Here is a 27,898-nt window from a genome sequence, read left to right on the forward strand (position 1 = left end):
CTATAACCCCCTACTATATGGGTTCAACACATAGAAACCCAACAAAATGGATCCTTCATTGTCAACTCTATTCTTTCACATTTTGATATTTCTAGGCCCAGAACTTTAATTTTTAGGGCTTGATAATAAAGTGACATTTTCATAATGTCAAATTTACCCTTTTCAATATATACAAGAGAAAAATCATAAGATCCATTCATTTCTTTATTTTCTTTCTCTCTCATCTCTCTCGCTCGGTTGCAGGTTGCAGAGAAAAAAGTTTCAGGGTTTGCTCTCTCTCTCAGACGAAGAAACAGGCCGAGAACACGATTTCTAATCGAAATTTCCAGTGAGTAATTATTTTATAACTTAGATCTGACCTTTACAAAAAAAGATCCTGATTATCTAAACATAAATTCGAAATCAACATCAATTATTCTTCGGAGATTCAATGAAAATTCATAAGCAGGAACTGAATATGAAGATTCTCGTAGAAAATCAAATCGAACAGGAAAAATTTCAATTCAATCGGTTGATTTCGTAATCTGATTTCATTTTTTCTGCAGAGATTTCGTTCTAATTTAGTTTTCTGTTTGAAGATTCATATAAAGTTTCTAGGTTTATATTTCTTTCATTGATTTCATTTGCTTTTTTAGATCTGGAAGAATGATAGTAAATCATCTGCGTGTTTGTTATTAGAAGAAGAAGATCTGTTAGAAACGATGATAAATCGAAATTTTATTCTCGGTGTTTTGGAATTTTGGTGCATTTTTGGAGTTCATCCTGGTTATGATGTAGTTATTTAGAGATTTGAATGGATTTGATTCAATAGATAAAATAGTTGAGCATCAAATAATCTATGAATTCGAATCAGTCAAATATTATTTCAATTTTATTTTGAATCTGAAATTAAAGCTTGTGAATCTCAAGTTAAGGTTTCATCATCTCTTCTCAGTCTCCATTCAAGTCAGAAGTCTTCTATAATCTAATTAGTTATTGTTTCATCTCTTTCATTTTTTTCAAGGTTTTTTTAAGTTGGGATTTCCTCTTCTTTGTTGTTTTTCATGTATGTAATGATGTTTTAAACCTTAGGACTTACTTATTGTGCAGGTTCAACAATGGAACTATGAAGATCTTCAACAACAACAGAAATAAAGAAGATAACAACTAATCGTCATTCACAGGTGATTCAAAATCTGATTCTTCTTTTGCTTTGGAAACAACTAATGAAGAAGCTGTTAATAGTAATAATTTTCATCTGGAGATTCGGTATCACCAACATCTGAAAATTCTGTTGTTGAGTTCTAAGTGTGTTGCTTCTGTTGTTTGGTTTTATTGATGTTTGTTTAATTTTTGTATTTAAGGATACGAAATGTGGATGAAGTATTTGGATCTGGCATTTAGTTTGTTTATTTACAATTCTCAGTTTTTACTAAACAAAATTGTTACAAAATGTGAAGAAGGACACACAAAACCTTTTTTGAGATCTTTACTTCTTTCAATTGCTAATAAACCCAGTATGTCCATCCTTCCATGTAATGAAGTTTTCTACACTTCCTTGATGCAGAACAACTTTGGGTACTGGAATCTGTACCTGGAGATGTAAATCCTGAAGAGAGTGATGGAGAAGTTGAGAAGGTTTTCCAGACCTTGCAAAGTTTACCCTCAGAAATCCCATCAAGAAAGTAAGAGTTATTCTCCTTCATTTTGTTGTACTTATGTATACTACAGTTTTCATTTGTGCAATTGGGAAGTTGATATATACATTCATCTACACTACCATATATATGGATCCACTGTAAAGGTGGACGACTTTTGGAGTTCATGAACTGCCAGTGAACAACACATTTGGAAGTGTTTTCTTCTTTCATGGAAAATCATACCTTCGTAAGAGAATTGACGTTAGTAGATCAACTATCTAACATGTCATATTATGTTTCTAAAACTCAGGTGGCTTGTAGATTACATGATGGAGCTTGGGTTCTTCAAATCACTTTCCCAGTGGGTTGGCAATAACCTTATGAAATCTGGGGACCATGAAACATGGGCTTTTGATCTCCAAGGTGTTGTTGATATGTTCAATTCATACAGGTATGCCCGATTATCCTCATTAATCTGCTGGTATTAGCTCCTGTTTGTGCTTTATTATGGATGTGTAACTCTCAGTTACACAAGCTAAGTGGATGTGTAACTTCTAGTTACACAAGCTAAATATATGTGTAACTTCTAGTTACACATGCTAATTAGATGTGTAACTTTTACTTACACATACTGATTGAATACAACAGCTGAAGGTTTTTAACGCTTGTAAACAACTTATTCATGATTAAACCTAGGTAGTACTTGTCATCTTGTATAAGAACTCCAATTTGAATGATTTAGGTTTCAGTTGGTGATATTGTGGTGACTCCAATTTGAATCAATCAATTTATTCCAATTTGTTCTTTTGAAGCTACTTCAGGTAACGTTTTTGTTTTGATTCAATATGATTGACTCATTTAGTAGTTCTATTTTCTTATTTAGTTTGATTAGGTTTTGATTCTTGTTTTGGTTGTTCTATTCAGGTCAGAGCAGAAAAATATAATTTTTCTGGAATCAATGAATTTTGAATCTAGGTACGTTTAGATTGTTGTTATTACTGTTGATGTTGTTGTTTTAGGTTTAATTTCTTGGTAATACTAGTTGAATCCAATCATCTAAAAACGATGAACTCTCATGATTACAATGGATTCAGTTATTGACTTGTATCTGTAGATGATAAGATGAAATCTGATTGTTAAAACATCTGTAGATGTTGGGACTTACACATGATTGTTTAGTTAGTTGATTATACATGCTTGTTTTATGACTTTTGGAGGCTGGCAGTATTGCTTTTGCATCTAGACTAGTTTGTGTATACAATGATTAGTTTGGCTGATATTTTTATGTTTCTTTTACAGGAAAATCAACACTTGTGGTGGTGTTGATGGTGGAGGTGCAGGTTTTGGAGGAGGATGAGGAGGCAGTGGTGGTACTGGATCAGATTTGGAAGATAATTTGTATTTGGAGTTAGTGGTGGTGTTTTGGTATGAAGCTGAGAGGTTTGGTATGGATGTTAGAGCTGTGTTAGACATTGTAAGTTGGATCTACTTTACATTCTGCTTGTCTTAGTGGTGGTGTTTTGGTATGGATGTGTAATTTTTAGTTACACAAGCTAAATAGATGTGTAAATTTCAGTTACACATGCTAATTAGATGTGTAACTTCTAGTTACACAAGCTAAATAGATGTGTAATTTCTAGTTACACATGCTAATTAGATGTGTAACCTTTACTTACACATACTTTGCTTTAGGTAACTTAGGCTTGCAAGTTCATGATAAATGGCATATTCCATATGCAGGTGTAACTCCTAGTTACATAAGCCATATGCATGTGTATCTCCTAGTTACACATGTTATATGCATGTGTAATTCTCAGTTACACAATTCAGATGCATGTGTAACTACTAGTTACTCTAGTCAGATGCTTGTGAAACTGAATATACATTGTTGTATGTACTGTTCATTTTGATCTTATAAATATTGATTGCTTGTTGTTATATTTCAGGTTTCAGATAACTTCATAAAAGCTAATTGCTTAAACGTGGTAATGATCTCGCTGGAACTGGAGTTGACGTTGAATACACAAGTCAGATGCATGTATAACTCTCAATTACACTAGATAGACACATATGTAACTCTCAATTACACTAGACAGATGTGTGTAAATTCTAGTTACACATGCTAAAAAATTGTTGTAAATGAATATTAAAGTAATACATGTATTTATTTTTTTTGTGTTTTCTTTTTGATGTCTATTTTCTGCGTATATATACAAGTGTAACTTTGCATTACACATGTCACAAGGATGTGTAACTTTTGGTTACACTTTCCATATGCATGTGTAACTTCTATTTACACATTCGCAATGTACTTTAATAATTTCGGGCCTAGATTTAATAATTTCGGGCCTATATTTAAATTTTATTTAATTATGGACTTGACAATATACATAAGGGTATCAAGATCTTTTAATAATTCGGGACCTAGATTTAAACTTCTTTTAATTAAGGGTCTCATATTATGGGTTATCCATGGATGGGGCCTGAGCATAATTTTCCCTATGCAAAATTGACTTCCTTCTTGCATTCGTTAAGTCAGAACCTCTGGAGAAAAGTAGCAGTACCCATTGATAAACGGATGAAATTCGAATCCGGGTCATTTCTCGAGAAGCAAGTTTTGGATTTACCAACTTATCCACGCAATCCAAAAAGGAATGTCAGGAGAGTTGATCAACCAAAAATTGCAAGATTAAAAAATTATCAGCTGTAGAATGATTTTATTTATTTTTACTTTTTCAGATTTCAATATACTCCGTATAATATGACATGTATATTATGTGACCAATTTCTTGAATTTCATAGTAATGAACGTTCTGATTCGCCGTTATTGAATGTACTCATTCCGTCGACCTAAACTTATTTGTTGAGTATTTGATCACTCTATGCAACTAGTTTTAGGATACTCTCAACAATTTCTTGGTTAAGCTCCCCACATAAATTATGTACAAAAACTTGATGTTAGATGACTTGTGTCGCACCAATTTCTATCATATTTTGCCAAATAAATCTCAGTTCTCCATAACTCTACTTCTTTCGTGTAAATGTGTCACACCAAAAATTAAGGAAATCGACAAATTGGGGATTTTTTTTCTTAGAGCCTCTCCAATGGATTGTGTGTGGCCTCTCCAACCCTTCAATGTGAGGATGATGTGACAAAAAAAAAAATTGGACATCTTCTAGGCGAACCACTAGTTTTAGACATGCACCTAGAGGATGTCTTCATCTTTTTATTACTAAAAACCAATGTAAAATAAAAATGTAAAATTTTTTTAGCCAATTATATTCTTACAAATAAGCAAAATAAATATTTTAAACTTTATGGGTTGGAGATAAAACTATTTTTTCCTCAATATTTAGGGATTTTTACTTAGAGGATGTCTTAAAAGTGATTCCACGTAAGAAGCACATACAACTACCATCGGAGAAGCTCTTAGCAATCTAGAAATAGTTTCCTCCGTTCTGATCATGTTATGTATTCTTATTTTGGCAGTGCACTAGCTAAGTTATTGTGTCTACGATTATGGTTTTTGTTTATTTTCTGGGAGATCGATTTTTGCTCATATACTCTAATTTTTCGGGTATTTTGACGCTCTAAAAGGTATACTTTTACGGCACTCCTACATATCCCGCGGGTTGAATCCCACTGGCTATCGGGATAGAGAGAGTGAGGTGGGATCCACAACTCTAGTTCTTTCATATAACAGTGTCACACCGAAAATCAAGGAAATCGACAAATTGGGGAGACGGTCTCCCGTGTATGGCATTTTGGAAAAAAAAATTCAGACAGGGGACCGTCTCCCGTCTAGTGATACACTTTCGACCACTCGTTCAACTTGAACCCTGAACCGAATATATGGTAGTATTGGGGGAAGGAGGGTAAAAACTACCCATAGTGGACTCTAATTAGAGAAAATTGGCAGTTCACTACTTCAAATGAAGGAGTGACACTACCCATAGGATTTGCTCTTATAAGAGTAAGGAACAACAAAAAAGAAACTAACATTTCAAATGAAGATTACATTGTTAGAAAACCCTCTAAGATTTGGTTTAAATAGTGATGTCCAAGAGAGCAATTGATCTCTTGAATTTTGATATAGTTGTTCTACATCGTTGGATTTTTCTTCAAATGTTCGAGAGTTCCTTTCACTCCAGATAATCCAAAGGGTTGTTGTAGGAATCGACGACCATATTTTTGTCATATGCAGGTGCTTTTAGAGACGACAGAGATGGTAAGAGAGAAGCCTAAATTCTTCTTGATAACGAGCATTTAGAAAAATAATGTTTCACACTCTTCTCAGCATTTCCACATAACAAACACTTGTTGTCATGATAATATCCCCGATCGATAAACATATCAATTACGACAATTCTGTTGCGAGCAGCAATCTACAGGAAATTGATTTTGGTGGGAACTTTGTTATTCCATATATCTTTACGAGGAAATTGTGGGTAATCGAGAGCTTGATCTAGTGTAATATATAAAGAACTGATAGAAAAAATACCTGTATTAGGAGAATCCATCTTTGTCGATCATTAGAATCACATAGCCGCGGAGGAAGTTCTTTACCAATAATATCCAACAGAGATATCAACTTCTCAGCCTCAGGGTCGGAAAGTGCCTTCTTAAAATGAAAATTCGAGTTACCATATAAGATATGAGATGATATTGTTGTACCTTTTCTCATTGATGTTGAGATCGTAAAGAGAAGGGAATGTAGACTTGAGATTGATTTCCACAGCAAACATCAAACCAAAAATATATTGATTCACCATTTTGAACTGTCAGAAAGAGTATTTAAAGACCATGCCAGCATGAATAACAATTGCTTTCTAGCAGGAACATCTATAAGAGATTTTAATTTTGTCCGGAAGCCATGAAGACACAGATGAACCATGCGTTTCCAAAATGGCATAATACCGTAGTGAATATTTTTCATTATCAAATCTCCAAATCTATTTAGCTAACATAGCTTGGTTAAAATGTTTTAAATTTCTCAAGCCTAAACCACCCATTACTATTGGAGTACAAACTAACTCATGTTTTCTTTTAGATTCGTCACAATCATTGCAAAGAAAATCTCTAACTCTTTTTTCAAGTAATTTGATGACTGAAGATGGTGCTTCAAAGGTGCTGGAATAATGTAATGGAAGGCTAGAGAAAACATTTTTAGTGAGTGTAATTTTACCTCCTTACGATAGTTTAATCCTTTTTCATGGGGCAAGCTTACTGTCTAACCTCTCCACAACAAGATCCCAAATGGCCTTTGAATTAGATTTCGCACCAAGTGGCAGTCGTAAAAACAAAATCAGTAGCTTATCAATCACACATCTTATTTGCATTTCCCAAGAGTCAAGCAGAGGAGTATCTCCCAGTCCAACCAGGCTTGTTTTTGAGTTGTTGACCCTAAGACCAGAAACGACTTGGAAGCACTTTAATGCACTAAACACAAAAAGAACCTCATCCCAATCATATTTTACGAATAATATTGTATCATCAGCACAGGGAAGATATGAAATACTTTGACCACCATCATGTAGCGCCAAAGCCTGCGGAAGCGTTTAGGTTTGCACAACTACGAGGTAGTTCAATATCGCCAAGAACACAATCACACACACAAGAAAAACAAGTATTTAATGAGGTTGAATCCTTGGGAAGGAATAGCAATTTTATATATCACCTTATAGGTTGGAATATACAAAGCTCAAGTAGAGAAGAAGAGAACTCTTACTAGTTCTGGTGTGTTTTCTCTAGTTCTCTCTATGGCTATTTATACACACAATAAGAGTGGACACATTCCTTAACAAGGATTACTTTCCTACAAGTATATGGTTTCCTAACTTAGCTCTAAGAGACAAACCTCTTAAGCTTCTATACTTAGGACACAAGGATTATTAGCGTTTTATGCTATTCTTATTGGCGTTTCTACTATTCCACCGTTACACTTGCGCTTTCTTCCGCAGTTCCAAGTGCTGAGGTGGCGTGGAAGATGGATGGATTCCACCATAAGACTTGCTCTAAGAGATCACCTCAGACATGCATTTTTCTCATTGGTCATGTTTTGTGGAATCCCTTGGGACAATGAAATCAGCTTCAAAAGTTGAAATCCATTTTTTGAATTGATACGTGGACTTATGTCAATTTAACCGGGGAGATTGTAAATAGTATAAGCTTTACAAACATACCCATATCTGGTGTTCTTAGTTTGGCAGTTGAAGTGTTGAGGCCATAGTCACAAAAACCAAAGACAAACAAGACTAATCAAATATAATCCCCTCCCTAGTTACAAAAAATGCTTACATCCAGCATATAACCTAAACATAAGAAACCTAATGTGGAAAAATCAGTCAGATGAGAGGAATGAACAGACCCCGCAAGGAGAGTAAACAATTATGTTACATAGTTTCCTGAGTTCCTGACAGACCCATTATTTGTGCATGTGTTTAGATATATAACACCATCTCAAAATAAAGTCGAGGGCGGCGGCGCATGGATAACTCAGGAATAAATATGGTGCTTTAGCCTGCTTACCTTGCCTTGCGCTTCCACACACTCTGCATTAGCCAAATGATAAAGTTAGAATCTCCAGAAACTTATTCAGCAATAGTTTGGCATATAGGTCAGGATCTATTTGTCACCATTTTCAGTTTTACACTTGTCAAACCTCTCATAGTAGATGATCCAAAAACTGATTTCTCCAGAAACACCTTGAACCCGTAATATATTGGTTGAAGCAATAACCTCTCTTACCATCTCCACCAAGTCATATGGGTTTAGGTGTTACAAAACAATCAGTTTTTCTGGTGAGTCATCTATCTACAAAGGAGAAGATCATGCCCCCATCGAGAAAACAGTACTTGGATCATATATCCATGGAGGGTGCAACTAGTGTGAAAACCTGTAGAGTGTAAACAGACCTTGACCCGTCGTATATAATAAGAAAGGTTAAGTATAATACTAGAGGCACGTTGTCCGAGTCTCCAGAACTTGCACAGTCGGACTTGGAAGAATCTGGCTTTTCCCCTTCACCAGATTGTCCTGAAGCTGTTGGGCCTTCTATATTTTTGTCCAAACATTTTTGAGATTCTGGTCTCTCCTCTTCATCAGATTTTTCTGCATCTGTAGGGTTCTTCTCTGTATCTTCTTCCATACTATCTTGAGATTCTGGCTTCACCTCTTCAGCAGAATCTTCTGCATCTGTTGGGTTATTCTCTCTGTCTTCTTCCATCCTACTTTGAAGTTCCGGTTTCTCCTCATCAAATTTATTGACATCTGTTGGGCCCTTCACAGACCCCTCTACCCCTGTCCCTTCAGAAATTGATTCCTCTTGTTTGCCAGGCTCCTTGGCTTCTGTTGACTTCTGTGTCTCTTCTACCTCCTCCATTTCAGAGTCTGATTTCTCTTCTTTGTCAGAATCCTTGGCTTCAGAGGAGCTTTTATGTGTCTCATGTGCCACACTGTCCACTTCGGAATCAGATTTCACTTCTTTGCCTGTCTCCTCCACTTCAGTTGAGCTCTTTTGAGTTTTTTCAACACTTTTGTCTTCAGAATCTGTTCTCTCTTCATCGGATCTTTGTTCATCTATTGGGCTCTTATCTCCATCAGGTGAATGATTCTCTTCAGAATCTGCGTGTTCTTCTTTGTCAGACTTTTCAGTGTCAGATTGTTTCTCATCAGAATCACCTATAGAGAAAAAGAAGAGAAAACAAGGAAAGGAATTAAGGTAATGTTATAAATTTCCCAATGCATGAAGGACAAATAAAGCTTCAACATCTTTTGTCAAAAAAAAAAGAAGGCCAGAGGATCTTGCCTGAGTTTGTATCACTGAATTTTGATGTTGTAACAGGTTCTGGGGTTATGTCAGAGTTCTCTTTCCGCTCGGCATCACTGAAGTCTGAACCACTGATGTTACTTTCTGGTAATATAATCTTTTTGGGCTTCACACTTCTTTTTGGCGCTCTCTTTTGCCTCACCCCAGAAGATGATGATCTGCAATCCCACTCGAAAAGAAAACAATTAAGCAAATGAATGATTCCTAATATAAGGCATCAGGAGTACAAGCTTCTGCGCACCTCTTCTCGGATTTGATACTTAGTTTAGAATCAGTCGGTGTTCTTTTCCTCTTCTGTGCAGACCTATAACAGCATTAAAAAACAAAGTGAACATAATTTTCTACACGAACAGTACATACTTTTTGTGTTAGCCATCTATAATGAATTTCCTCTCAGCAGACGTCTCTCATTTAATTCAAGTCTCAACAAGATATAGAAAATGGACAAGGCCAAAAAAGTAACTAAAAATGATACTACTTACATTCCTTTAGAAGGGGGACTCTTTGATGACTTTAGCCGCTGTAAACAGGTTTGATCAGTTCACTATATCAGAAATTCGCAAAACTATGCTATACCATCACATAAACCAAGAACAGCAAGTAACTTAGTTCACAATAGGGTAAAACCATTATGTGGATACCTTTCTAGGGTGTTGACCATCAGATATAAGTTCCCAGCGCTCACGGCCTAACTGAAGTACTTCCACCTCTCCGTCATCGTACAATATCTTCAACAGCACAAGTAAGAGAACTTACATTCAGAATATGAGCAGACATTGCAAAAGTGTATGACAATGTTTAAGGAGCATGTTACCTCGTGTTTCTTCTTTTTTGCATCGTAAGATTGAATCACACCTTTATAATACCTGTTGCAAGCATGCAAGGAATAAACAATAAGTAACACACATTGGAAAAAGAACACTAGATGTAGTCAGGTGGATATGCTAAATGAAACATGAGAGATACATGACCATGGTAGGCAAAATACCCCTGACCTGTGATTAATAAGAATGTATATCTACGTTAAGTGCAAGCAAATGCAATGTGCTGCTTAGGGGGAATTTGGCTAGAAACAATTGTCTACACAGAAATCCAGATGATAAGGCAACCATTTCTGCAATTTCATCATACTGGAATTGAGACAACCTACCAAGACACATTTTAAAGTGTAGTCTGTTTCTGCATTACAATAATAAACCTAATACTATAGTTCAATTAGAGTTTTTAATCATCGAATAAGTAAACCTTACACTAAACATCAACCATTCCTTCCAGTAGCTGTCCATTTCTGTATTACAAACCCGAGTAACTAAACCTGAAATAGCACTTACTTCTTGTCGATCGGCCACCAAACTTTTATTCTGCAGCCAATCATCTCTGAGCTCTGAATATTTGCATCCTTCAGCGAACACTGCAGGGAGGAAAAAAAGAAGGATCAATAGAGTATGACAAAATCAATTGAAAGGAACTTGAATGAAACCCAAGTTCTAGAAATGTGAGTAAGCTACATTTTCATTTACCGGCGCAAAAGGAAATAGATAAAGAAAACAAAGGGAAATTATAGAATGTGAGCCTCTGCAAAAAGAACATCAGTAAAGGGATAACCTTGGCCAGCCCTGTGACATTTCTTTTAAGATTCCTGTCAGAATTCATGGATGATTTGGCAGTGCTAATTGGGTTGTTTCTTCCCGCCAGCTCATAGGAGTTCTGCACGCATATGGAAGCAAAAAAAAAAAAGAATTATAATCCACAACCACACACAGGATAAACATTTGCAAGATTTGATTCCTTCACAGATTTGATGGCGCAGATGCTTACATCCATCTCAACGTCATCAGTTTCACCAGTAATATCTGCCGCCTTTTTCAAACCTTTATTGGACCCGTTGCCCTTAGGTTTTGATGGAAACCCTCTGCTTAATCTAGATGGTAAGCATGATGATAGCAAATCCGAAGTCTTCGGTTTCACCTTTTCCTTCAAGTCGGGCATTTTATCATCAGAACCAGAGTCAGCCTCCCCATCTGACGTATGATATTGCAAGGAGCGAGTGCCCGCGTTATGTGAATCATCTACAGAAGCTTTTCTCGAACCCTTTTTAGTGCTCCTCGAGCGAGAGGATTTGTTAGCACCCTTACCAGAAGAATATATTCTGCATTTCGGTGCTGCCACAGATGTCGTTTGGCCAACTTTTCCCCTTTTCCTTTTTCCAGAATCAGGAATTTTGACACCATTAACTTGTTTGTTCTCTTCTTCACTTGAAATGTTCCCAGAGTCCGCATTTAGAGATCTCCCCGAAGTATCCAGATTTATTTCTCTTACCATTCCAAGAATATCATCGCTGTGGTCCTGTTTTTTAGTTTCACCAGTTAGAACCTTCTTCTTCCTTACTTTCCTGGTCCTGGTTCCCTTAGATTTCAAACTTTTCATCACCTTCCGTAAAGATATTTCATTCCCATCTTTGTCAACGGCGTCGAGTTCATCCTCACCCTCGTTAATTTCTGTACCCTGAGGATGTCAAGATACTGTTAGTAAATATATGCAGAAAAATACATCCAGAAAACGAAATTGATTTCCTGAAGGAATATTAGGGAACAAAATCATCACCAGTGTAATAGAACATACCATTTCATCAGGTTCCAACTTGAGTGATTCAAAATGAGCAAACACACTATCACCAGCCAACCAGGTATTCCCTTCTTTAGCCTAAAGAAAAAAAAAACAGCAGGTTTAAGTTTAAAATTTGTAGTTAAACATTAGTATGCGAAACAAGTTATCGAAGCATATGCACTGGCCTCCTTTCCAGAAATTTCAAACAACTCATATGAAGCCACACATCTATTTGACAACGACATAATTTACACAATAAATTGCCTCATCCAAGACACTTCTATGGTCAACCTGAATGGACGAGGGAAGCTGTAAAAATAATGACACATTCCTTTCATCGTCACTGAGAGTAATTAGTAGATTGCAGAAGGCTCCCAAAGAAGGATAGTCTAAGATTAATGCAGCTCGGATATGTAGATTTGGGGAGATTCTATAGTACAGCAGAGAAACATGGAAGACAAGAGATTAAGGAACATGGAAAACAAGAGATAAAAGAAGATGGAATGCATCAAGCCACTGGTGTAAGTCATTGGTCGGGGGTAATTTCCCTACACGGGGGAGGAACAACTGCATCATCTTTGTCTAAAGAAAATATGTGTTTATGATGACATATTAAGTCTCGGCGAGGCGTCTTTCTTTGTTTCAGTGATCTGAGTATTGATACTGGTAGGTTTTCTTTAACTAGTGACTAAACTAGCGATGATCCTCGACAGAAATACAATTTACTGGCAGAAGATGCACAAATATTTGAACTTGCTATTGTGAAATTTTGTTAATAGAGCTTAGAGATTTTGAGATGTCTAAGAAAGAAGGCTGAATGTGCATATGATTCTACAATCTGATAGAATTTCACATTTTTAGCAGCAAAATCATCTAGAACGCTGGGAAGTATAAAGTATAAGGTGAAACCTACACTCCCAACACGAGATGTTCAATTTTTTCAAGAAATAACCAAAAAAACAAGGATGAGTATTGAGATTGAGCATCTACAAAGCACTCGACTTGAGACCTAATACTATAACACAAACATGGAAAATTTACTGAAAGTAAGGTACAGAGTTTTACCAGATACTCAGCCTCCAGTTTCTTCTCACATGGTTTGTACAGTGCTGCAGGTAATGGAGCTGACTTTACGGACTCGGCCACTGCATCCTGCTTTAGAGACAGGCGTTTGATAATTGACAATCCAAGGTCACATATTGCGTGAGAATTCTGCAAGTTGCAATTATTTAGTCATAAAAATAGCTTCACCTTTGGTAAGATTCCTAAAGTTAGGAACCACTGATAACGAACTGAGGAAGAATCTGAAGCATGGAAACAGAAACTTACAATTGACTTCTTTACATCAAGTACATCTTCCGAGCACTTGATACTCTCAAAGATAGCAATCAATGTAGAAAGACTTTCCTTTTTCTTTTTCACAGAATCCTCTGATTTCACATCTTCGTCTCCATGCACCACCACAGAAAGAAATAAATGCAATTCTCTGCGATCAATGAGAAACAACTCATTAAACCCAAACTGACGGTTGTGTTAGTCTCTTGTGTTATTCATACATCTACGCATACAACCAGGTAACAAATCTTGACAACTGAACAGCAATGAAATAATCAAGAGGCAGATGCAAAAAGGGTAACCACACACCTAATACGTTTATTTTTTAGTGGATATATACACATGTACGCATAGACATATGTTAACCAGGTCTAGCACAAATGCACAAGCTAACTGCAAACTGAGCTTTTCAATTTATTAACAAACCCTTTTTATCTTTTCTCTTTTGATCACACAGACTGAGAACTCAAGGATTGCTAATTAAATTCCTAGGAGTAGCCGAGATGTAACCTTTCAATTTATTGATTATATACTATGGTAACATCATCAATACCACTAGACCACTGCTACACTACCACTAATGCTTTTCAGCACACACACCACATCGAGGAGTGCGTTTTACAACCAAGTGTAAATGTTTAAATACAGATAGATACCTGTATATGGTTTCAAATGCTTCAACATCTGAGCATTCATCAATATTAGGACAAGAAGAATGATGAGCAAGTGCATGGACTAAGTACGGAAGAATGTATTCTGGATACGTCATGAGTGGGCTTGCATCACATAGGATGGGAAGTTGGCGTGCCCTTGTTTGGTGACACATCTGGATAATTTCAGTCAAGTTGTGTTTATTCTGCAAAATAAAACAATGAATAAATCATATCAAACAGCGAAGGAACTGGTGCACATTCAAGCAAAAGAAAAATATTATGTAGCAATTGACACTGGCAAGAATACTAACATCTTTAAACTCTGAAAGTTGGCAACCAGAAATGCCAAATAAAAAGGCACAAGCATATTTTGGGTCCAGTACTCGGTCTTTGATGTACTGATGCACCTTCCCCAAGAACAATCCCTTAGCTTCAGGGTACATAACCTGAGTTGAAGAAAAATGGAACAATCAAATGTAAATAGTTACCAAAAATAGTATAAACTAAACAACACCTGCTACTTGGTTACAGTGTCAAGTGGTGCTAGAGTTTGACATTTACTACAGGGCTCTTATCATAAAGATTTAGCATGTCAGATGCCAACCTCTGACGTTCTTATAGTTAAGTGGAAAATGTCGGTAGGTATTTTGTGATCCCAGTGCTTGGACAGGCGCAGAACCGCTTTTGACGAAGCAAGCTTCATATGGGCCTTTTCAACATCACTGGAAGGCAAAACAAAAACATAAATAAGAATTCAGTATGAGCATTTAATGAGCACAATAAAACAAGCAACATAAACCAATCAAGTAAACCTAGACCCTGCTTTAGTGTTCTAGAAGATAATCCATGCTAGAATAAGCACCTTGATCTTATATCTTTAGAAATTTCGCCAATGGTAAGGACATTTTTAAGGATTCCCAAAAGATTATCAAACCCGAGTCGCAGATGAGCATCCTTCTCAGGCAAGTAGCTCTTCACCAACGTCTTAATACCATAAATCTGAAATGCACAAACAGAAGATGCATTTCCCAAGTCAACAAGGATTTATCAGGTTAAATTATTTTGGATAAGCAGACATCAAAACATAGAAAGAATGATACAATCAAACACAACAAAACCTCACACCCTCAAACTGACCTTCAGTGAACAAAGTTCGCTTCTCTCATCCCAAAGGGATCCATTAACAGCATCTGCTGCCTAAAGAAACACAAAACATATTTACATTGAATTAGAGAGTAAAAGGAAAAGTTTTTTTGATAAATTTATTAAAAAAAAAATGATATTAGAGAGTAAACAGATAAGGCACGATACAGGTAGCGAGTCATTATATGTTTTAGAAGCATACACTGCTGCACTCCAGAATCTTGCTAGTAATAAAGCCTACAACTTCTTTCTCTCTAGTTTCAAAAACTGGCATTGCACTCTGTGCAATACATCCAAGGGATTGTAATATGGCAGGTAAATGTGTTTTCTCCTCCAGCATATCAACGAGTCTCTGCAGATTCAGTAAGCAGCATCAGTTATGCAAGTATCAGCACGCAAAGTATCAGGCCAATACTTACAGCAAAATAATGCCTGAAGAACTAAATGTAACCTTGTAGAGAACAGAGAGCGACATCAGCCCATCATCTTTTGCAATTGCTGCTAGAGCGTGCACAGCATACTTAGCTTGCCTGCGGCTACCCTCCAAACACAGCCTCTCTAATATGAGGTCTACTGAACTGCAAGTGATCATGAAAATTGTATTAGCAGCCTAAATACCTTTTGGCTCTTTAAATATAAGAATCAAAGATAACGAACTTCCACCTAGAAGTCAAGGCAAGTTGTTCCCGGATGGATCCACCAGCCTTCGCCAAAACATGCAAAATACCTTCTTTAATTATTTCATTGTCCTCTTTAAGAAGATTTACAAGGTCTTCTTCAGTCCCACTTAGAAGTGACGGAAAGAATCGTGCAACCATCTGTAACACATTGACGACACTAGTAGTCAGGAAAAAGATCTTACTTAAAAGGAAAATAAAAATCCAATTTTACTCATTTGTAACCAGCAAAACATGAAATTTTAGCGTAACATGTACATACAAGAGAAAACAAAGCATGGAATTCGGTATAAGCGACCCCTATAGAAGAAAGCACGACAAAAGCACGCTAGGCTATGTGCATGACCAGTACCACAAACTAGGTAATCGGCTATCCTTTCATCTTTTTGAATGAAAACCTAATATACATGATTACCTTGACTCTCCTAAATAACAAATTTACCTCTCCCAGGGAGGGAAGAAAAGTGGAACATAAAGGTTATTCTCGTTAATGAATAAAGAGGCACACCTATCAGGTACAACAAATAAGAATACACAAACCAGGATTCATGAACCACCGACCGTGCAAATATTATTAATGGAACTAGGAAGAATGAAATATTTTGTACCACAAGTAGATCAATGCGTGAGTGAGTGAGTTGCGCATCTCCTGCAGACACTTGTGTGGTAGCCTCCGATATGAGTTCCTTCACATATTCTTTGTTGAACAGTAAAAAAGAACACTTCACTGAGAGGGCACTCATAAAGTCATGAAGCTTGTGTTCTTCACCAAATATTCTAAGCAAGTCATCCTGCACATAAGGGCAACAGCAGCCCTTAGGAATTTTCCAGAAATAATATTTTCCCAAATCAAACTATCCTACCTATAAAGAGAAGAAATTTTTCTTCTTGAAACGATTATGATTTTTAAGCCTAAATCAGAGTGCAAGTTACCCGGCACAAGCAAGATTGCTGAAAGGTGGTGTTAGGATCAGTAAGGTTCATTAAAGTTTTCCACATATTAGCATCTTGTAATTGATCAAGAACCTTAAATCCCTCCTCAGCTTTTGCAGGATCAATAAACCCACGCGACATGAACCGAAATAGAGGCGAAGTTTTCTTTTCAAGCTCAGTGGCATCTCCATCCTGCACTTCTATAACATCAGATTGCAGGACTTCGCTAAACGGTTTTAACGTCGGAAGTCAATTTTCAGAACTTTTCAAACCTGATACATCTGTCTGAGGGACAGATACTTCTGCATTTCTTGCTGTAACCTGCAATCCAAGAGGAAATCCCCTGAAAATCCGTGCACAAAATATCAAATACATGAAACTTAAATAAAGAGAGCTCCATATGTCACACCAATGTGCATGATGTCAAGATCAAGCATTCAAAACAAACCTCTGCTTCTGCTCCATAATCTTTTCAAGTGCTTTAACCTCAAATTTGTCAAATCCAGAGAAGACTTTAACCCAATTTTTCACCTTATCTCTGACTGAAAAATCACCAGGGAACAAGGATTCACACAGAACCATTTCAATTGTTTCTGACCTGTTAAAATGAAGGATGTCAAGCAGGTCTATGTTGGCGGCTATGGACAAAACCAGAACGAAATATATTGATACAGTTCTACCTAGCGGATACAGACAATACCCGAACAAAATGTTTCGATAATGTTCTACCTTCAACACTGAACTAAGTGCACCACTTGTTACATCTGTTAACATCGTCACATGGAGAGTTTAAGCCTAAGGGCAGAGAGATGTGTACTGGCTCAGAACCAGGGTTTAAGTCTTGCATTTTCATTTCAGTGGACCGTCTCTTATAGAAACACCAACAAAAGAAACGAAAAGGAGAAAAAAAATGCAAATTTGCTCATTTGAGAAACTCCAATGGACGATACTCATAATGGAAAACATTACCCTCTCACAAACATATGTACACTCCCCATCCCACTAACCGAAACAATACAAATCCTCGCAGACCTAATTGGTGCCTTACCTGAAATCTTTGTCATAGGAGCATCTCACTATCTTCGCAGGGATCCAATCATATTCATTGCAGTTCATTGACCCGTCTGAACACTTAAAGCAATAAAGTCTGTATATTTCAGCTAGCCTATCCATAGTATACTTTTTGACGAGCAGCTGGAAATTTTAAAAACAGACAATATAAGTCGGCCAATAATTCGATACCAGATGATCTAAAGACATCCAGAGAGAGGCCTATATAGATAGTTTGAAAGAGAGAGGGGGATGTGGTAATACGGATTTGTCTCGAAGGCGCTCTGCAACGAGTTTTGCACTTTGAACTGGAATGGATTTCAAATTATGACATGCTATGTCACAAAGTGCGGTAACAACCTGTTTCCTGACACACTCGTCATAGTCTAACAACCGATCACAGAGAGAAGCTGGAACATTCATCAGTCACAAAGTGAGTGGAGTTAATAACATCATAGCAAAGGTCATTGGAAAAGAAAAGACAGATAGTTGTCCTTACATATAATTTGATCAGCTTCAGGTCGAGTTGGATTTGACAACAAACAACTTTTTATGTGTTCAACGACAGCAACTCGAACCTCAACGACTTTATCTGTCAACCTTTTCAAAAACTCAGAGAATAATGGCTGAAATGCTTCAGATATTGGATAATCAGGCAGAGCAAATAAATCTCCAAGTAGCTTCACCGCTTTTAGACGAATAGCCAACTGATCTGTCTGCAATAGTTCAAAACTGGAAATTAGAGGTTTTAGAAGCTAAAAATAGCGTCGCATTTTATTCATCCCAAGTAGATGGAGGGATAATTAGAACGATTATCTAACAAATGAATGGGTGTAGGTTCAAATTTGGTAGAGAGGACTTGCTCGTTAAGTTAATCATCAAGTCAAGTGGAGAAAAGTGATAAACCCACGCAAATTTTACTTCAAAATAGTATATAAGACATAAATGCATGGTAACAACTAACAAGATTAAACAAATTGAAACATACAAGAAAAACTGGTATTTTTTAACAACATCGAAGGAAGCTGTTAGACAAGGTAAAGTAGCCTTTATGGAAAAGTAACTATGTAACAATTATGATTCGGAAAAAACTATGTAAAAATGTTATACACAGTGGGTGAGTGTACCAAAAGTTCTCCTGTTAGATGCGGGATGATCCCAGAGAGTATTTGAGGAGCACAGCGATAAATGTCATAGATAACTTCGTGATAATCAAAATTACTGGTTGAAGAAGTTCCATCTCCAGACATTAATGGTACCAGCAGTTGTTTAATGCAAGGTTCAAGTTTTACTGCACAAAGCTCTATTACTTTCATACCGACCCTCCGTGCAGCCGTAGAAACATCCTATTGTCAGAAATTACAAAAGAAAGTAACTCAACTCTGTGAAGGTGTTAAATCATGAGAAACAGAACATTGTACAAGAGATCACAACAAATACAACTTCGAAGAAATACACTTCAGATAAAAGCACTGAACGAGGGCAGACAACACATAAAGAAACTTACATTATTCCCTCGACCTAGAACCGATAATAAGATAATTAACAGATTCTCTGGAATATCTTCACTCTCATCCAAAAGAAGTACCATGATCGTTTGCATTGATGTTAAAACACTTTCTGAATGATCGTCACTGCACATGTGAGAATACCCATAAGAATAGTGAAGAAGTCTACATAATCAAATGCTAATCGGTTGGAGGAAGAGAATAGGAAAAATAATTTCCCTTCTGCTCCAAAATCATTACTCATGGTTCACTTCTAAACAGAGAAAGTAGTATTATCTCTGAAGAGTTCTTTCAGTGCCACAAGCTAAAAGAATATAGCTGAGGGTGGGAAAACTATGTGTATAACCATCATATTTCACAAAACTACAAGAAAACCAATTTACACGTGATAATAGATTTGCAAGTGTCATTTGGGTGCCGAAACCAAAAAGGTAGGTAAGCAATAAAGGGAAGGCAGGAACTTCTTCCTAAAACATGTTCCAATTCAAGTTTAGCTAAGCACGATTGGTACATATTAGTATGTAATGACCAGAAGCTCATTAATTAATTATTTTCAAGCATGACTCCATAATTATCCAGTAAAGAAATCATTGCCTTCAAACGTGAACATCTTGCAAATCTCTTACACAAACTATTTTGTTCAACTCAAATTGAGCATGCAGTCTCTATAGCATCTGGGAACCTTCTAATCTAAGCTTGTAAATCTTTTTTCTCATGGAGAATCCTCACCAACACAATACCACAACAAAAGAAAAGCTGAACCTTATTTGCTAGCAACATAAAGCTTATGTATATTTCTGCTCGATTTTGAGGCTAAATAACAAACATGTCAGGAGGTAGTTGACTTGATTAAAAAAGTTAATCAAGAGAAGAAAATCTTGCACGAGCGAGGCGTGAAAGGACAATAGTAGAAATACCTTGCAACAGCAAAAAATGTACTGAACATTTCATTCACTAGATCGTCACATTCGAGATCTAGCATCACAACGCATGATCTATATTTTGCGAGAGTCTCCAAAATAACAACTCTCCTTCCAAAAGATGGACCACTGGTATCACTTAATCCATGAAAGGTGCCTACAATTAAGATGAATATATCCTGCAGTACAATTACACTGATCAGCATGGTATAAGAGATGTGAAGAAAATAATAAATCATAACTATCTCTTTTACCCTTAAAATATCATCACTGTAAGGAGCTTCCGGAGCGGTAATTCGAGTTATCTCACAAAGGCAGGTCGCCACAAGAAGCTTCACATCCCCATCTTGATGCTTCAGTAGGTCTGACTTCACCATTGCATTAAGACAAGGCTGCATCGAATCTAATACCAATGCCGAGGGAGACTGATCCAGCTTAGAAAGGCAAACTACAGCTTGCTATACAAGAAAAAAGTACAATCATGCATAAGCTATCATGCAAATAACAAGGAAATGGATATGTCACTGTAAATAAGGTAATTAAAAAGAGACGGTAAACATCAATATTAACTGGCCTATAAATGAAAGTAGCAGTCAACTCATAAATGAAAGTAGCAGTTAACTGGCCTATAAATGAAAGTAGAAGGGGACACATAAACCTAACAAATAAAAAAGACTGCATATTAGGAAGGCCAAACCTATCAGAACCTATGAATTTTTACAGAATAGTGGGTGCATACGTGAGACTCTGAATCTACACCCACTTAGCAAATACATCAGCATAAGATTGCTTTCTTTTAAAACCAGCCCAGGTAGTTAGTGATGTATCAAACAGAAGTAGAATTACTTTCGGCAGAGAAAGTGTACACAAATGACCCTAAACTAGAAAACCGCAGAGGTGAGAGTTTTATATAAGAATTCCCTTATGCCTTGACTAAAAATCTTTTAAAACAATTGGTTATTAGATGGGTTCAGAGATACCCAGGGATGAAGAATAAAATATAGTTGAAACAAACAAATTAGAAATAGGTTGCTATACATATATCAGATTTGGTTAACTTGAAAACATCTCCATATTAAAATTTTCACATGGGGTATGATTCCACCTTCAATAGAATTTGAAAATATCAGATTGTACTAAGTAATAATCCTCTACTTCTGAAGAACAGGCGCAAATGTAAAATATCCTGGTGAGCACTGGGACATCTATTAATGATATGGAACCCTTTGTACAGTGAACTTGGCACATTCTTGGATCTCTCTGTTTCTTTTCTATCCTATTGAAGTAAAGATTTCCCCCACAGAGATGCAAACTAAGAGACCATCATCTATGTATACTTATTTTCAACAATTTATCATTAGTTAATACACTACTCGGAATCCGCAGCAAAAAGTGTCCATTTATGCTTGAGATCATCACCGATCAACTTTTAAGAATAGGAGTAGTGGTAATCAGACAACGGCTCTGGTGAGTCAATTATCATCAATCCCTTCTTGTTCCTACCATTTTCTCAGAATTCTAAGTAAACCCTAGCTTACTTTCAAACACTCTACTGTTACTCCAAAAGCACCTAAAAACTCTTCAAATAAGTAACCTAAGATATTTCTTTTGTTCCCATAAAACTAGGTTTTCACACTCAAACAAACCCTAGCTTAACCTAAATCCACAAACTCGACCTAAAAACAACAAATTTAACACCCAAAACACTCTGAAGAAAGAAATAACCTTGAATTTTTCACTTCAAACACTCTACCATTACTCCAAAATCACCTACAAACTCTCCAATTAAGTTCCCTAGGTAATTTCTTTGTTCCCATAAAACTAGGTTTTCACACTTAAATGAACCCTAGCTTAACCTAAATCCATAAACTCAACCTAAGACCAGCAAATTTAACACCCAAAACACTCTGAATAAAGAAATAACCTTGAATTTTTCACTTCAAACACACTACTATTACTCCAAAAGAACCTAAAAACTCTCCAAACAAGTTCCCTTTGTTCCCATAAAACTAGGTTTTCACACTCAAATGAACCCTAGCTTAACCTAAATCCACAAACTCGCCCTAAAAACAACAAATTTACCACCCAAAACACTCATAAATAAAGTAGAACACCCAAAATTAACACCAAACGAAGCTAAAAAGAACTGTATCTCAATTCTCAAAGATTAACAGTGAATTCCAAGAGTCGAAGTAGAAAAGAAAATGAGAACGAAGTCTCAAAAGAACCAACCTCTAGTAGCTCAATCAAAGCATCTTTATCAGTAGGAGGAGTTTCAAGCTTGGATCCAACTTCTCGGAGCTGTTGTTGAACTTTTTGCGCCATTTTTGTTGACAGTAAGCGCAAATTTTCAAACAAAAAAAACTAATTCTTTAAAGTAACAGCATCGAGGCGGAGAGAAGAAGAAGAAAAAGAAGGTTTTCCGTTTTGGGTTACCGGAAGAGAAGGTGATGAGATGAAATCGGGGAGAAGAAAGGTTTAATTTTGACGGAACTACTACTAAGTCTTAACTCGCTCTCTTTTTTTTTTCCAGACCCGAAAGTGAGAAACTGAGGACTGCTTACGACTTCGTCGTCATTTAATTGACAGAAGAGATAGAGAGAGAGAGAGAGTTTAGGGGATTGTCGGGATTTGTGAATCTCGACTACATTTACACAATTACCCCGTAGGGCAGTTCCAATGGCAATGATCAAAAAAAAAAATTGTTAAGCCACATAGATAAACAAACTGCGTTTTCCACAGTAAAAAACTAGAACAAAATGAACAGATTTAGCTAAAAAAAAAATTAATTATAAAATATTTTATAAGATAAAATTAAAATATAAAATATACTATTTAGGTGAGATAAAATATGACAAAGTGAATAAAGAATAGGAAAATATTATGTTGGGAAACGGGATTTGTAGTTGGCGGTTGTGGAAGACCCGCGAGAGGTTGATGATCAAACTCGGCGGTAGATGATCGAACTCGCGGCTCTTCATTAAACTCGCGATTAATGATCAAACTCACTAAACAAACCAACACATTTGTCCTTTTCAGGTCGATATTTCTGCTTCAGCAGTGCATGTGGATACTAAAAGCACGAGGATATCATAATCGGAAGTCAAAAGTAGAAGTCATAAGTAAACATATTTAGCTTCACAAAAATTAAGTTTTTTTACTTTTAAAAGTCATTCTAAAATTATATACCCGAACTAACTTCTAATTTTTTTGCTTCCAGAAGTTAAAAGATAACTTTTGGATGTGTATCCAGAAAGTTTACTTTTTGTTTTTAGTAGTCGTTCCGCAATTTTATAAGTAAACTAGCTTTTAGTTTTTTTACTTTTAAAAATCGAAAAGTTACTTTAATATGTGTGTCCAAACAAGCTCTCGACCCAAAATAGTTATGGTAAGTGTGTCACGGTATATTTTATGATTTAAAGTACGGTCCGCGAGTTATAACTCCAAAGGTGTCACTATCCATATACAAAAACTCCAACAAAACAAATTGTTAACAAAAACCCCATTTAAATAAACTGTCTATATTACCCTTCTAGTTTAAATCACCCCAACAAAAACAAAAATCAACCACACTTTAATTCTTATTATATTGTCACCCCCAACAAGAAATAAACAACCATCAATAAGCACCGCCTCCACCGATAACCACCGCCACCACTTCCGACCACCGCCGCCACCGCCACCACCTCCGACCACCGCCAACGCCACCGCCGCCATCGACCACCACCCACCCCGCCTCCGACCACCACCTCCCTCGCCGCACCGCCACCACCGCCGCCGCCGCCACCGACCACCACCCGCCCCCCGCCGCCACCACCGACCACCCCGCCGCCCCGCCGCCGCCACCACTGACCACCACCGCCACCACCGACCACCACCGCGCCACCGACCACCACCGCTCCGCCGCCGCCGCCGCCCGATACTGCAATTGCACCACCACTGCCAGCCACCATTGTCGACCACCACCGCCACCACCTCCGACCACCACCACCACAACCACCACCGATACTACGTAATTGCACCACCACCAATACCATCCATCCTACCATCCAGCACCACCACTGTCGACCACCGCCGACCAAAACCAGCACCACGACCGCCCACCACCACCACCTCCCAAAATTACGATGAAACCGATTTTGGTTTCATCATAAATAAGATGAAACCGATTTGGTTTCATCATAAATACGATGAAACCGATTTTGGTTTCATCATGGTTTCGTGAGAAATCACCTGCAAGAAATTTTTTAAGAGGTATTATACATCTTCATGGATAGAAATACATTGTTGAAATACGATGAAACCGATTTTGGTTTCATCATAAATAAGATGAAACCATAATTGGTTTCTGCGCTTCAACAGCAATACCACCAGTTATGTCTCAAGACCCATTACTCAGCTTCACCTGGTATATCTTTCCATCTAGGTTTACAGGCAATTCCTCATTGTATTGCAGCACTTCATTGCACCTGCAACTACAAATTCACTTCAAATCCCATACCCACTGCATTACTGCCTTGCATTTCAGTTCAAGCTCATACCTGAACACCACAAATGCTCCATCTCAGGCTCAGTTTGATCTTCAACTGGACCTGCAATATCCATATTAATTCAACCAGAGCAACACCAGTTCCTCCATGGATTCTGATTATCACCAGCTGCAGTTCATAATCACCACCAACATAGGCATCTCAGTTCTTCTCTACACTCTCAACCTGCAACTGTACTTAAAAACCATTCTCAAGCATCAGCTCAAACCATTCTTCATAGAGAACCAACTCAAAGCCAACACCAGTACCACCTTCTCTATAATATTAACTTCAGCTGCAACCGGAGCTTACTAGCAGCATCAAATGAAACTCGTCACAAGACCCTGTCACTGCAATAACCATATCAAACCCATCACTGCAATAACCATATCAACAATACCAGCAGCTACACTTGCACACTGCCAATCTGAAAGCAGCGGCACAACATCTCCTAGCTGACTCTAATCAGCTCCACAATCCAATTCACCACCTGCAATTGCTTCCCATTTCAATTCTAGCCATCATTTTTCTCTATTAAACCTTCTTTTGGACCCTCTCCTTCACCTAATTTCAGAATCAGATTCCACTGTTTCCAGAACAGTTTCCTGTTTCCCTTCTTCCTGTAGTAAAGAAGTTTCATCAACTTTATTCATCCCAAGAGCAGTCCTTAATGTCTCCATCTTTCTCTCCTTTCTAGCATCAATTTGATGGGTCTGACTGAGTACCTGACACCCTGAATCAAACACAAGCAGTTCCAACATATCAGTAATAAGATATAAGAATATTGGCCAACAAGAATAGAATAGTTACTTTTCTCTTTCCATATGCTCAAATCATCTCAAGTAGGTACTCGGAAATTAAAAAGAGCATGTTTTAGGGAGATGCCTCCTTCACTTACGCTGCACACAAGTGTCGGTGCAGGAGTCAAAAGAGGGCCACACTGTGGTACTTATACAAGTTTTCAAGTTCAACAGGGGCACCTAGTCTAACCACTCTAACCATAGATGATAACTATCAGATTGAACTGCAAAATATGACTTTGAAATGTATGCATGGCAGCTCAACATTAACAAACCACATAATGTCAACTGCTAAGTTAACTGTGGAAACGCAACTTAAGTTTTCAATAATTGCACAACCAAACAACTTGTACACTTTCCTTAACCAGTTCTTTAACTGGCATGGACTTCAATTAAAAAGTTAGCCCATAAAATGGACCTCACTAAGAGACAGTAATGCACACTTCATTGATCTCAACATTTTAGACTAAAGTACTTAGACAAACTTCAGTTCAAAATTCATCTACTATTAGAAAAATCAATCCACCAACAACGGTTTCACCAAAACTTGTTTCATCATAAATCATAGTACCACCAATAATTGGTTTCGTCTACAAAAAGTAAACCGACCAGTATTGCTTGATACAAAATTGACGAAATGAAAGCAACAAACAGTTGAGTTTCAATGAGAACAATCCCATAAATTTGCCAACAATACTGGTTTCGTCGACAAAATAGGTTGTACCAAAAATAAATAAGAAAAAGAAAGATATTAAATATATGATGAAGAATTCAAAGGTAGTCCAGGTGATACCTTTTTTTCCAGGTTTCTATGAAAACGTTGTATAACAATTAAGCTTCTTGGGCAATTCATTGTTGTTTGTGGAAAGCAACCTGCAGCCCTGTAGTACCACTTGATATGTAAGTACTCAACAATCCAACAGAAAGAATGTGAAAATTTTAGGTCCACTTCAATTATAAACTTCCCATGTGAAACACAAACTGTGGAAATGAATAACTAAATAAATGTGTACCATTCTTAATAGTTCCAAGAACTTTATATAATAAATAATATCTCAGTGAACGGTTTTGAGAGCTATAGAGGGAACCCTTAAAAAAAATTATATCCTTCCAAGCTCCACAAATCGAGCTCTCATTAATCAAATGCAATCCCACAAATTAGTCCAAGCCTTATACCAGCTTAAACTGGACTTTCACATTTCTTTTTACCCAAAGCCATCACCTAAAGGAAGCCGCTGTTCTTATATTTCGGACAACGTCGTTAGCAACTTGACTTGCTTCCTCATACAACGTATTCAACCATTACATGTAAAAAGATAACTTTTGCACAACCAAGATCGCGAATTAGAAGAAAAAATAACATGTATAAACCATGTAACGGATTCTCATTTATACCTAAATCACTTATGAGTCTTTTGATTAAGCTACACACGACAATGACAAAGGAATATATTTTTGATGCAGATGAAAAAAATGAAACAAAGTTAGTTTCACCTATAAAAATTAAAATAAAATTACATGAAATCAAAATCGCTTTCACCAAAATTAGATGAAACCGAAATTGGTTTCATCAAAAATTTACTCATGAGTGTTTTAATTTGCCTTTTCCAACACTTTCAGAGAACTATTGTGTTGGTGTATATGTTTACATCCCAAACATCATCTCTTGTAAGTGCTTGAGCAAAATTATCATTAAACACAACGAATCAATCAAACTGAAACAATCATGACTTCAAATTCAGATCTAAAATTCATTGGAATGTAAAATCAATTCAACCCAAAAAAAACCAAAATCGGGTCCAAACCATCATAAAAATATAAACCCAATGACAGATTTAACAAAGATGACCAAAATTTTATCTCAATTTCAAAAAAAAAATCAAATGGATTCAACAGAAACTCATATAAAATTATAATTCAACAACAACTCGTATGAAATCAAGTAGGAAATTAGTACCAGATTGAAGTCATGGTTTGTGGTTGTACAACCACTATTGAACAAGTGAATCAATGGACGAAGAGATGAGCACCAGATTCCCAATTCGCCAAACAATATGTTGATTTGTTGTTATTTTACTGACATCCAATTCCTCTTTTTCTTCTTCTATTTCAAGTGATTTGGAACTCTAAGTTCTACAGTGATATGGTGTTGACGGAGGAATAAATAAACCCTAAAGAAGTTAAGGAGGAGGTGATGGTGGTCTTGGAAATGGTCGTCGATTTGGTGGTGGTGCGGAACGAAAATGAGGTGATAGATCTGAACATAAAAATAGAAGAAAAAGAAACGGATCTGTT

At 36.8% G+C, this 27,898-nt stretch overlaps 1 protein-coding gene and 1 long non-coding RNA gene across 3 annotated transcripts; one reads left to right on the forward strand and one right to left on the reverse strand.

The window, feature by feature from the left end:
* The first annotated feature begins 211 nt into the window (after positions 1–211).
* Positions 212–3,627, forward strand: LOC113353736. Of its 2 annotated transcripts, XR_003361497.1 has the most exons (8): positions 212–328; positions 1,090–1,163; positions 1,547–1,664; positions 1,930–2,070; positions 2,362–2,440; positions 2,544–2,594; positions 2,919–3,093; positions 3,566–3,627. It is a non-coding gene; the product is annotated as an uncharacterized LOC113353736 (long non-coding RNA). The 2 variants fall into 2 exon arrangements; XR_003361498.1 differs by lacking the exon at positions 2,544–2,594 and having other exon boundaries at positions 1,524–1,664.
* A 4,109-nt stretch (positions 3,628–7,736) lies between these two features.
* LOC113348465 (sister chromatid cohesion protein PDS5 homolog A-like) lies at positions 7,737–22,831 on the reverse strand. Its single transcript, XM_026592242.1, has 33 exons — positions 22,507–22,831; positions 20,529–20,732; positions 20,272–20,453; positions 19,354–19,480; positions 18,974–19,192; positions 18,346–18,562; positions 18,111–18,256; positions 17,845–17,990; positions 17,245–17,394; positions 17,069–17,117; positions 16,797–16,988; positions 16,472–16,654; positions 15,850–16,004; positions 15,638–15,764; positions 15,389–15,538; positions 15,181–15,240; positions 14,906–15,042; positions 14,648–14,765; positions 14,355–14,489; positions 14,047–14,246; positions 13,385–13,541; positions 13,121–13,267; positions 12,071–12,151; positions 11,267–11,953; positions 11,054–11,155; positions 10,780–10,859; positions 10,263–10,314; positions 10,090–10,176; positions 9,931–9,968; positions 9,690–9,752; positions 9,428–9,606; positions 8,576–9,300; positions 7,737–8,171 (listed from the first exon to the last, which is right to left on the reverse strand). Exons 1-33 carry the CDS (start codon positions 22,597–22,599, stop codon positions 8,145–8,147), a joined length of 5,415 nt encoding a protein of 1,804 aa, XP_026448027.1. The 5' UTR covers positions 22,600–22,831; the 3' UTR covers positions 7,737–8,144.
* Between the last annotated feature and the right edge of the window lie 5,067 nt (positions 22,832–27,898).

This window comes from Papaver somniferum, chromosome 2 (genome assembly GCF_003573695.1).
Source record: "Papaver somniferum cultivar HN1 chromosome 2, ASM357369v1, whole genome shotgun sequence".
Taxonomy (NCBI): Eukaryota; Viridiplantae; Streptophyta; class Magnoliopsida; order Ranunculales; family Papaveraceae; genus Papaver; species Papaver somniferum.

What these genes read in the sequence shown, in the direction of transcription:
- LOC113348465 (XM_026592242.1), bottom strand. Translation starts at nt 22,599, where the DNA reads ATGGCGCAAAAAGTTCAACAACAGCTCCGAGAAGTTGGATCCAAGCTT. An exon ending in TCCTATGACAAAGATTTCAG is followed by an intron (nt 17,395 to 17,844) that starts GTAAGGCACCAA and finishes TCATTTTAACAG; the next exon opens with GTCAGAAACAATTGAAATGG. An exon ending in TGGTGGCCGATCGACAAGAA is followed by an intron (nt 10,315 to 10,779) that starts GTAAGTGCTATT and finishes TGCTTGCAACAG; the next exon opens with GTATTATAAAGGTGTGATTC.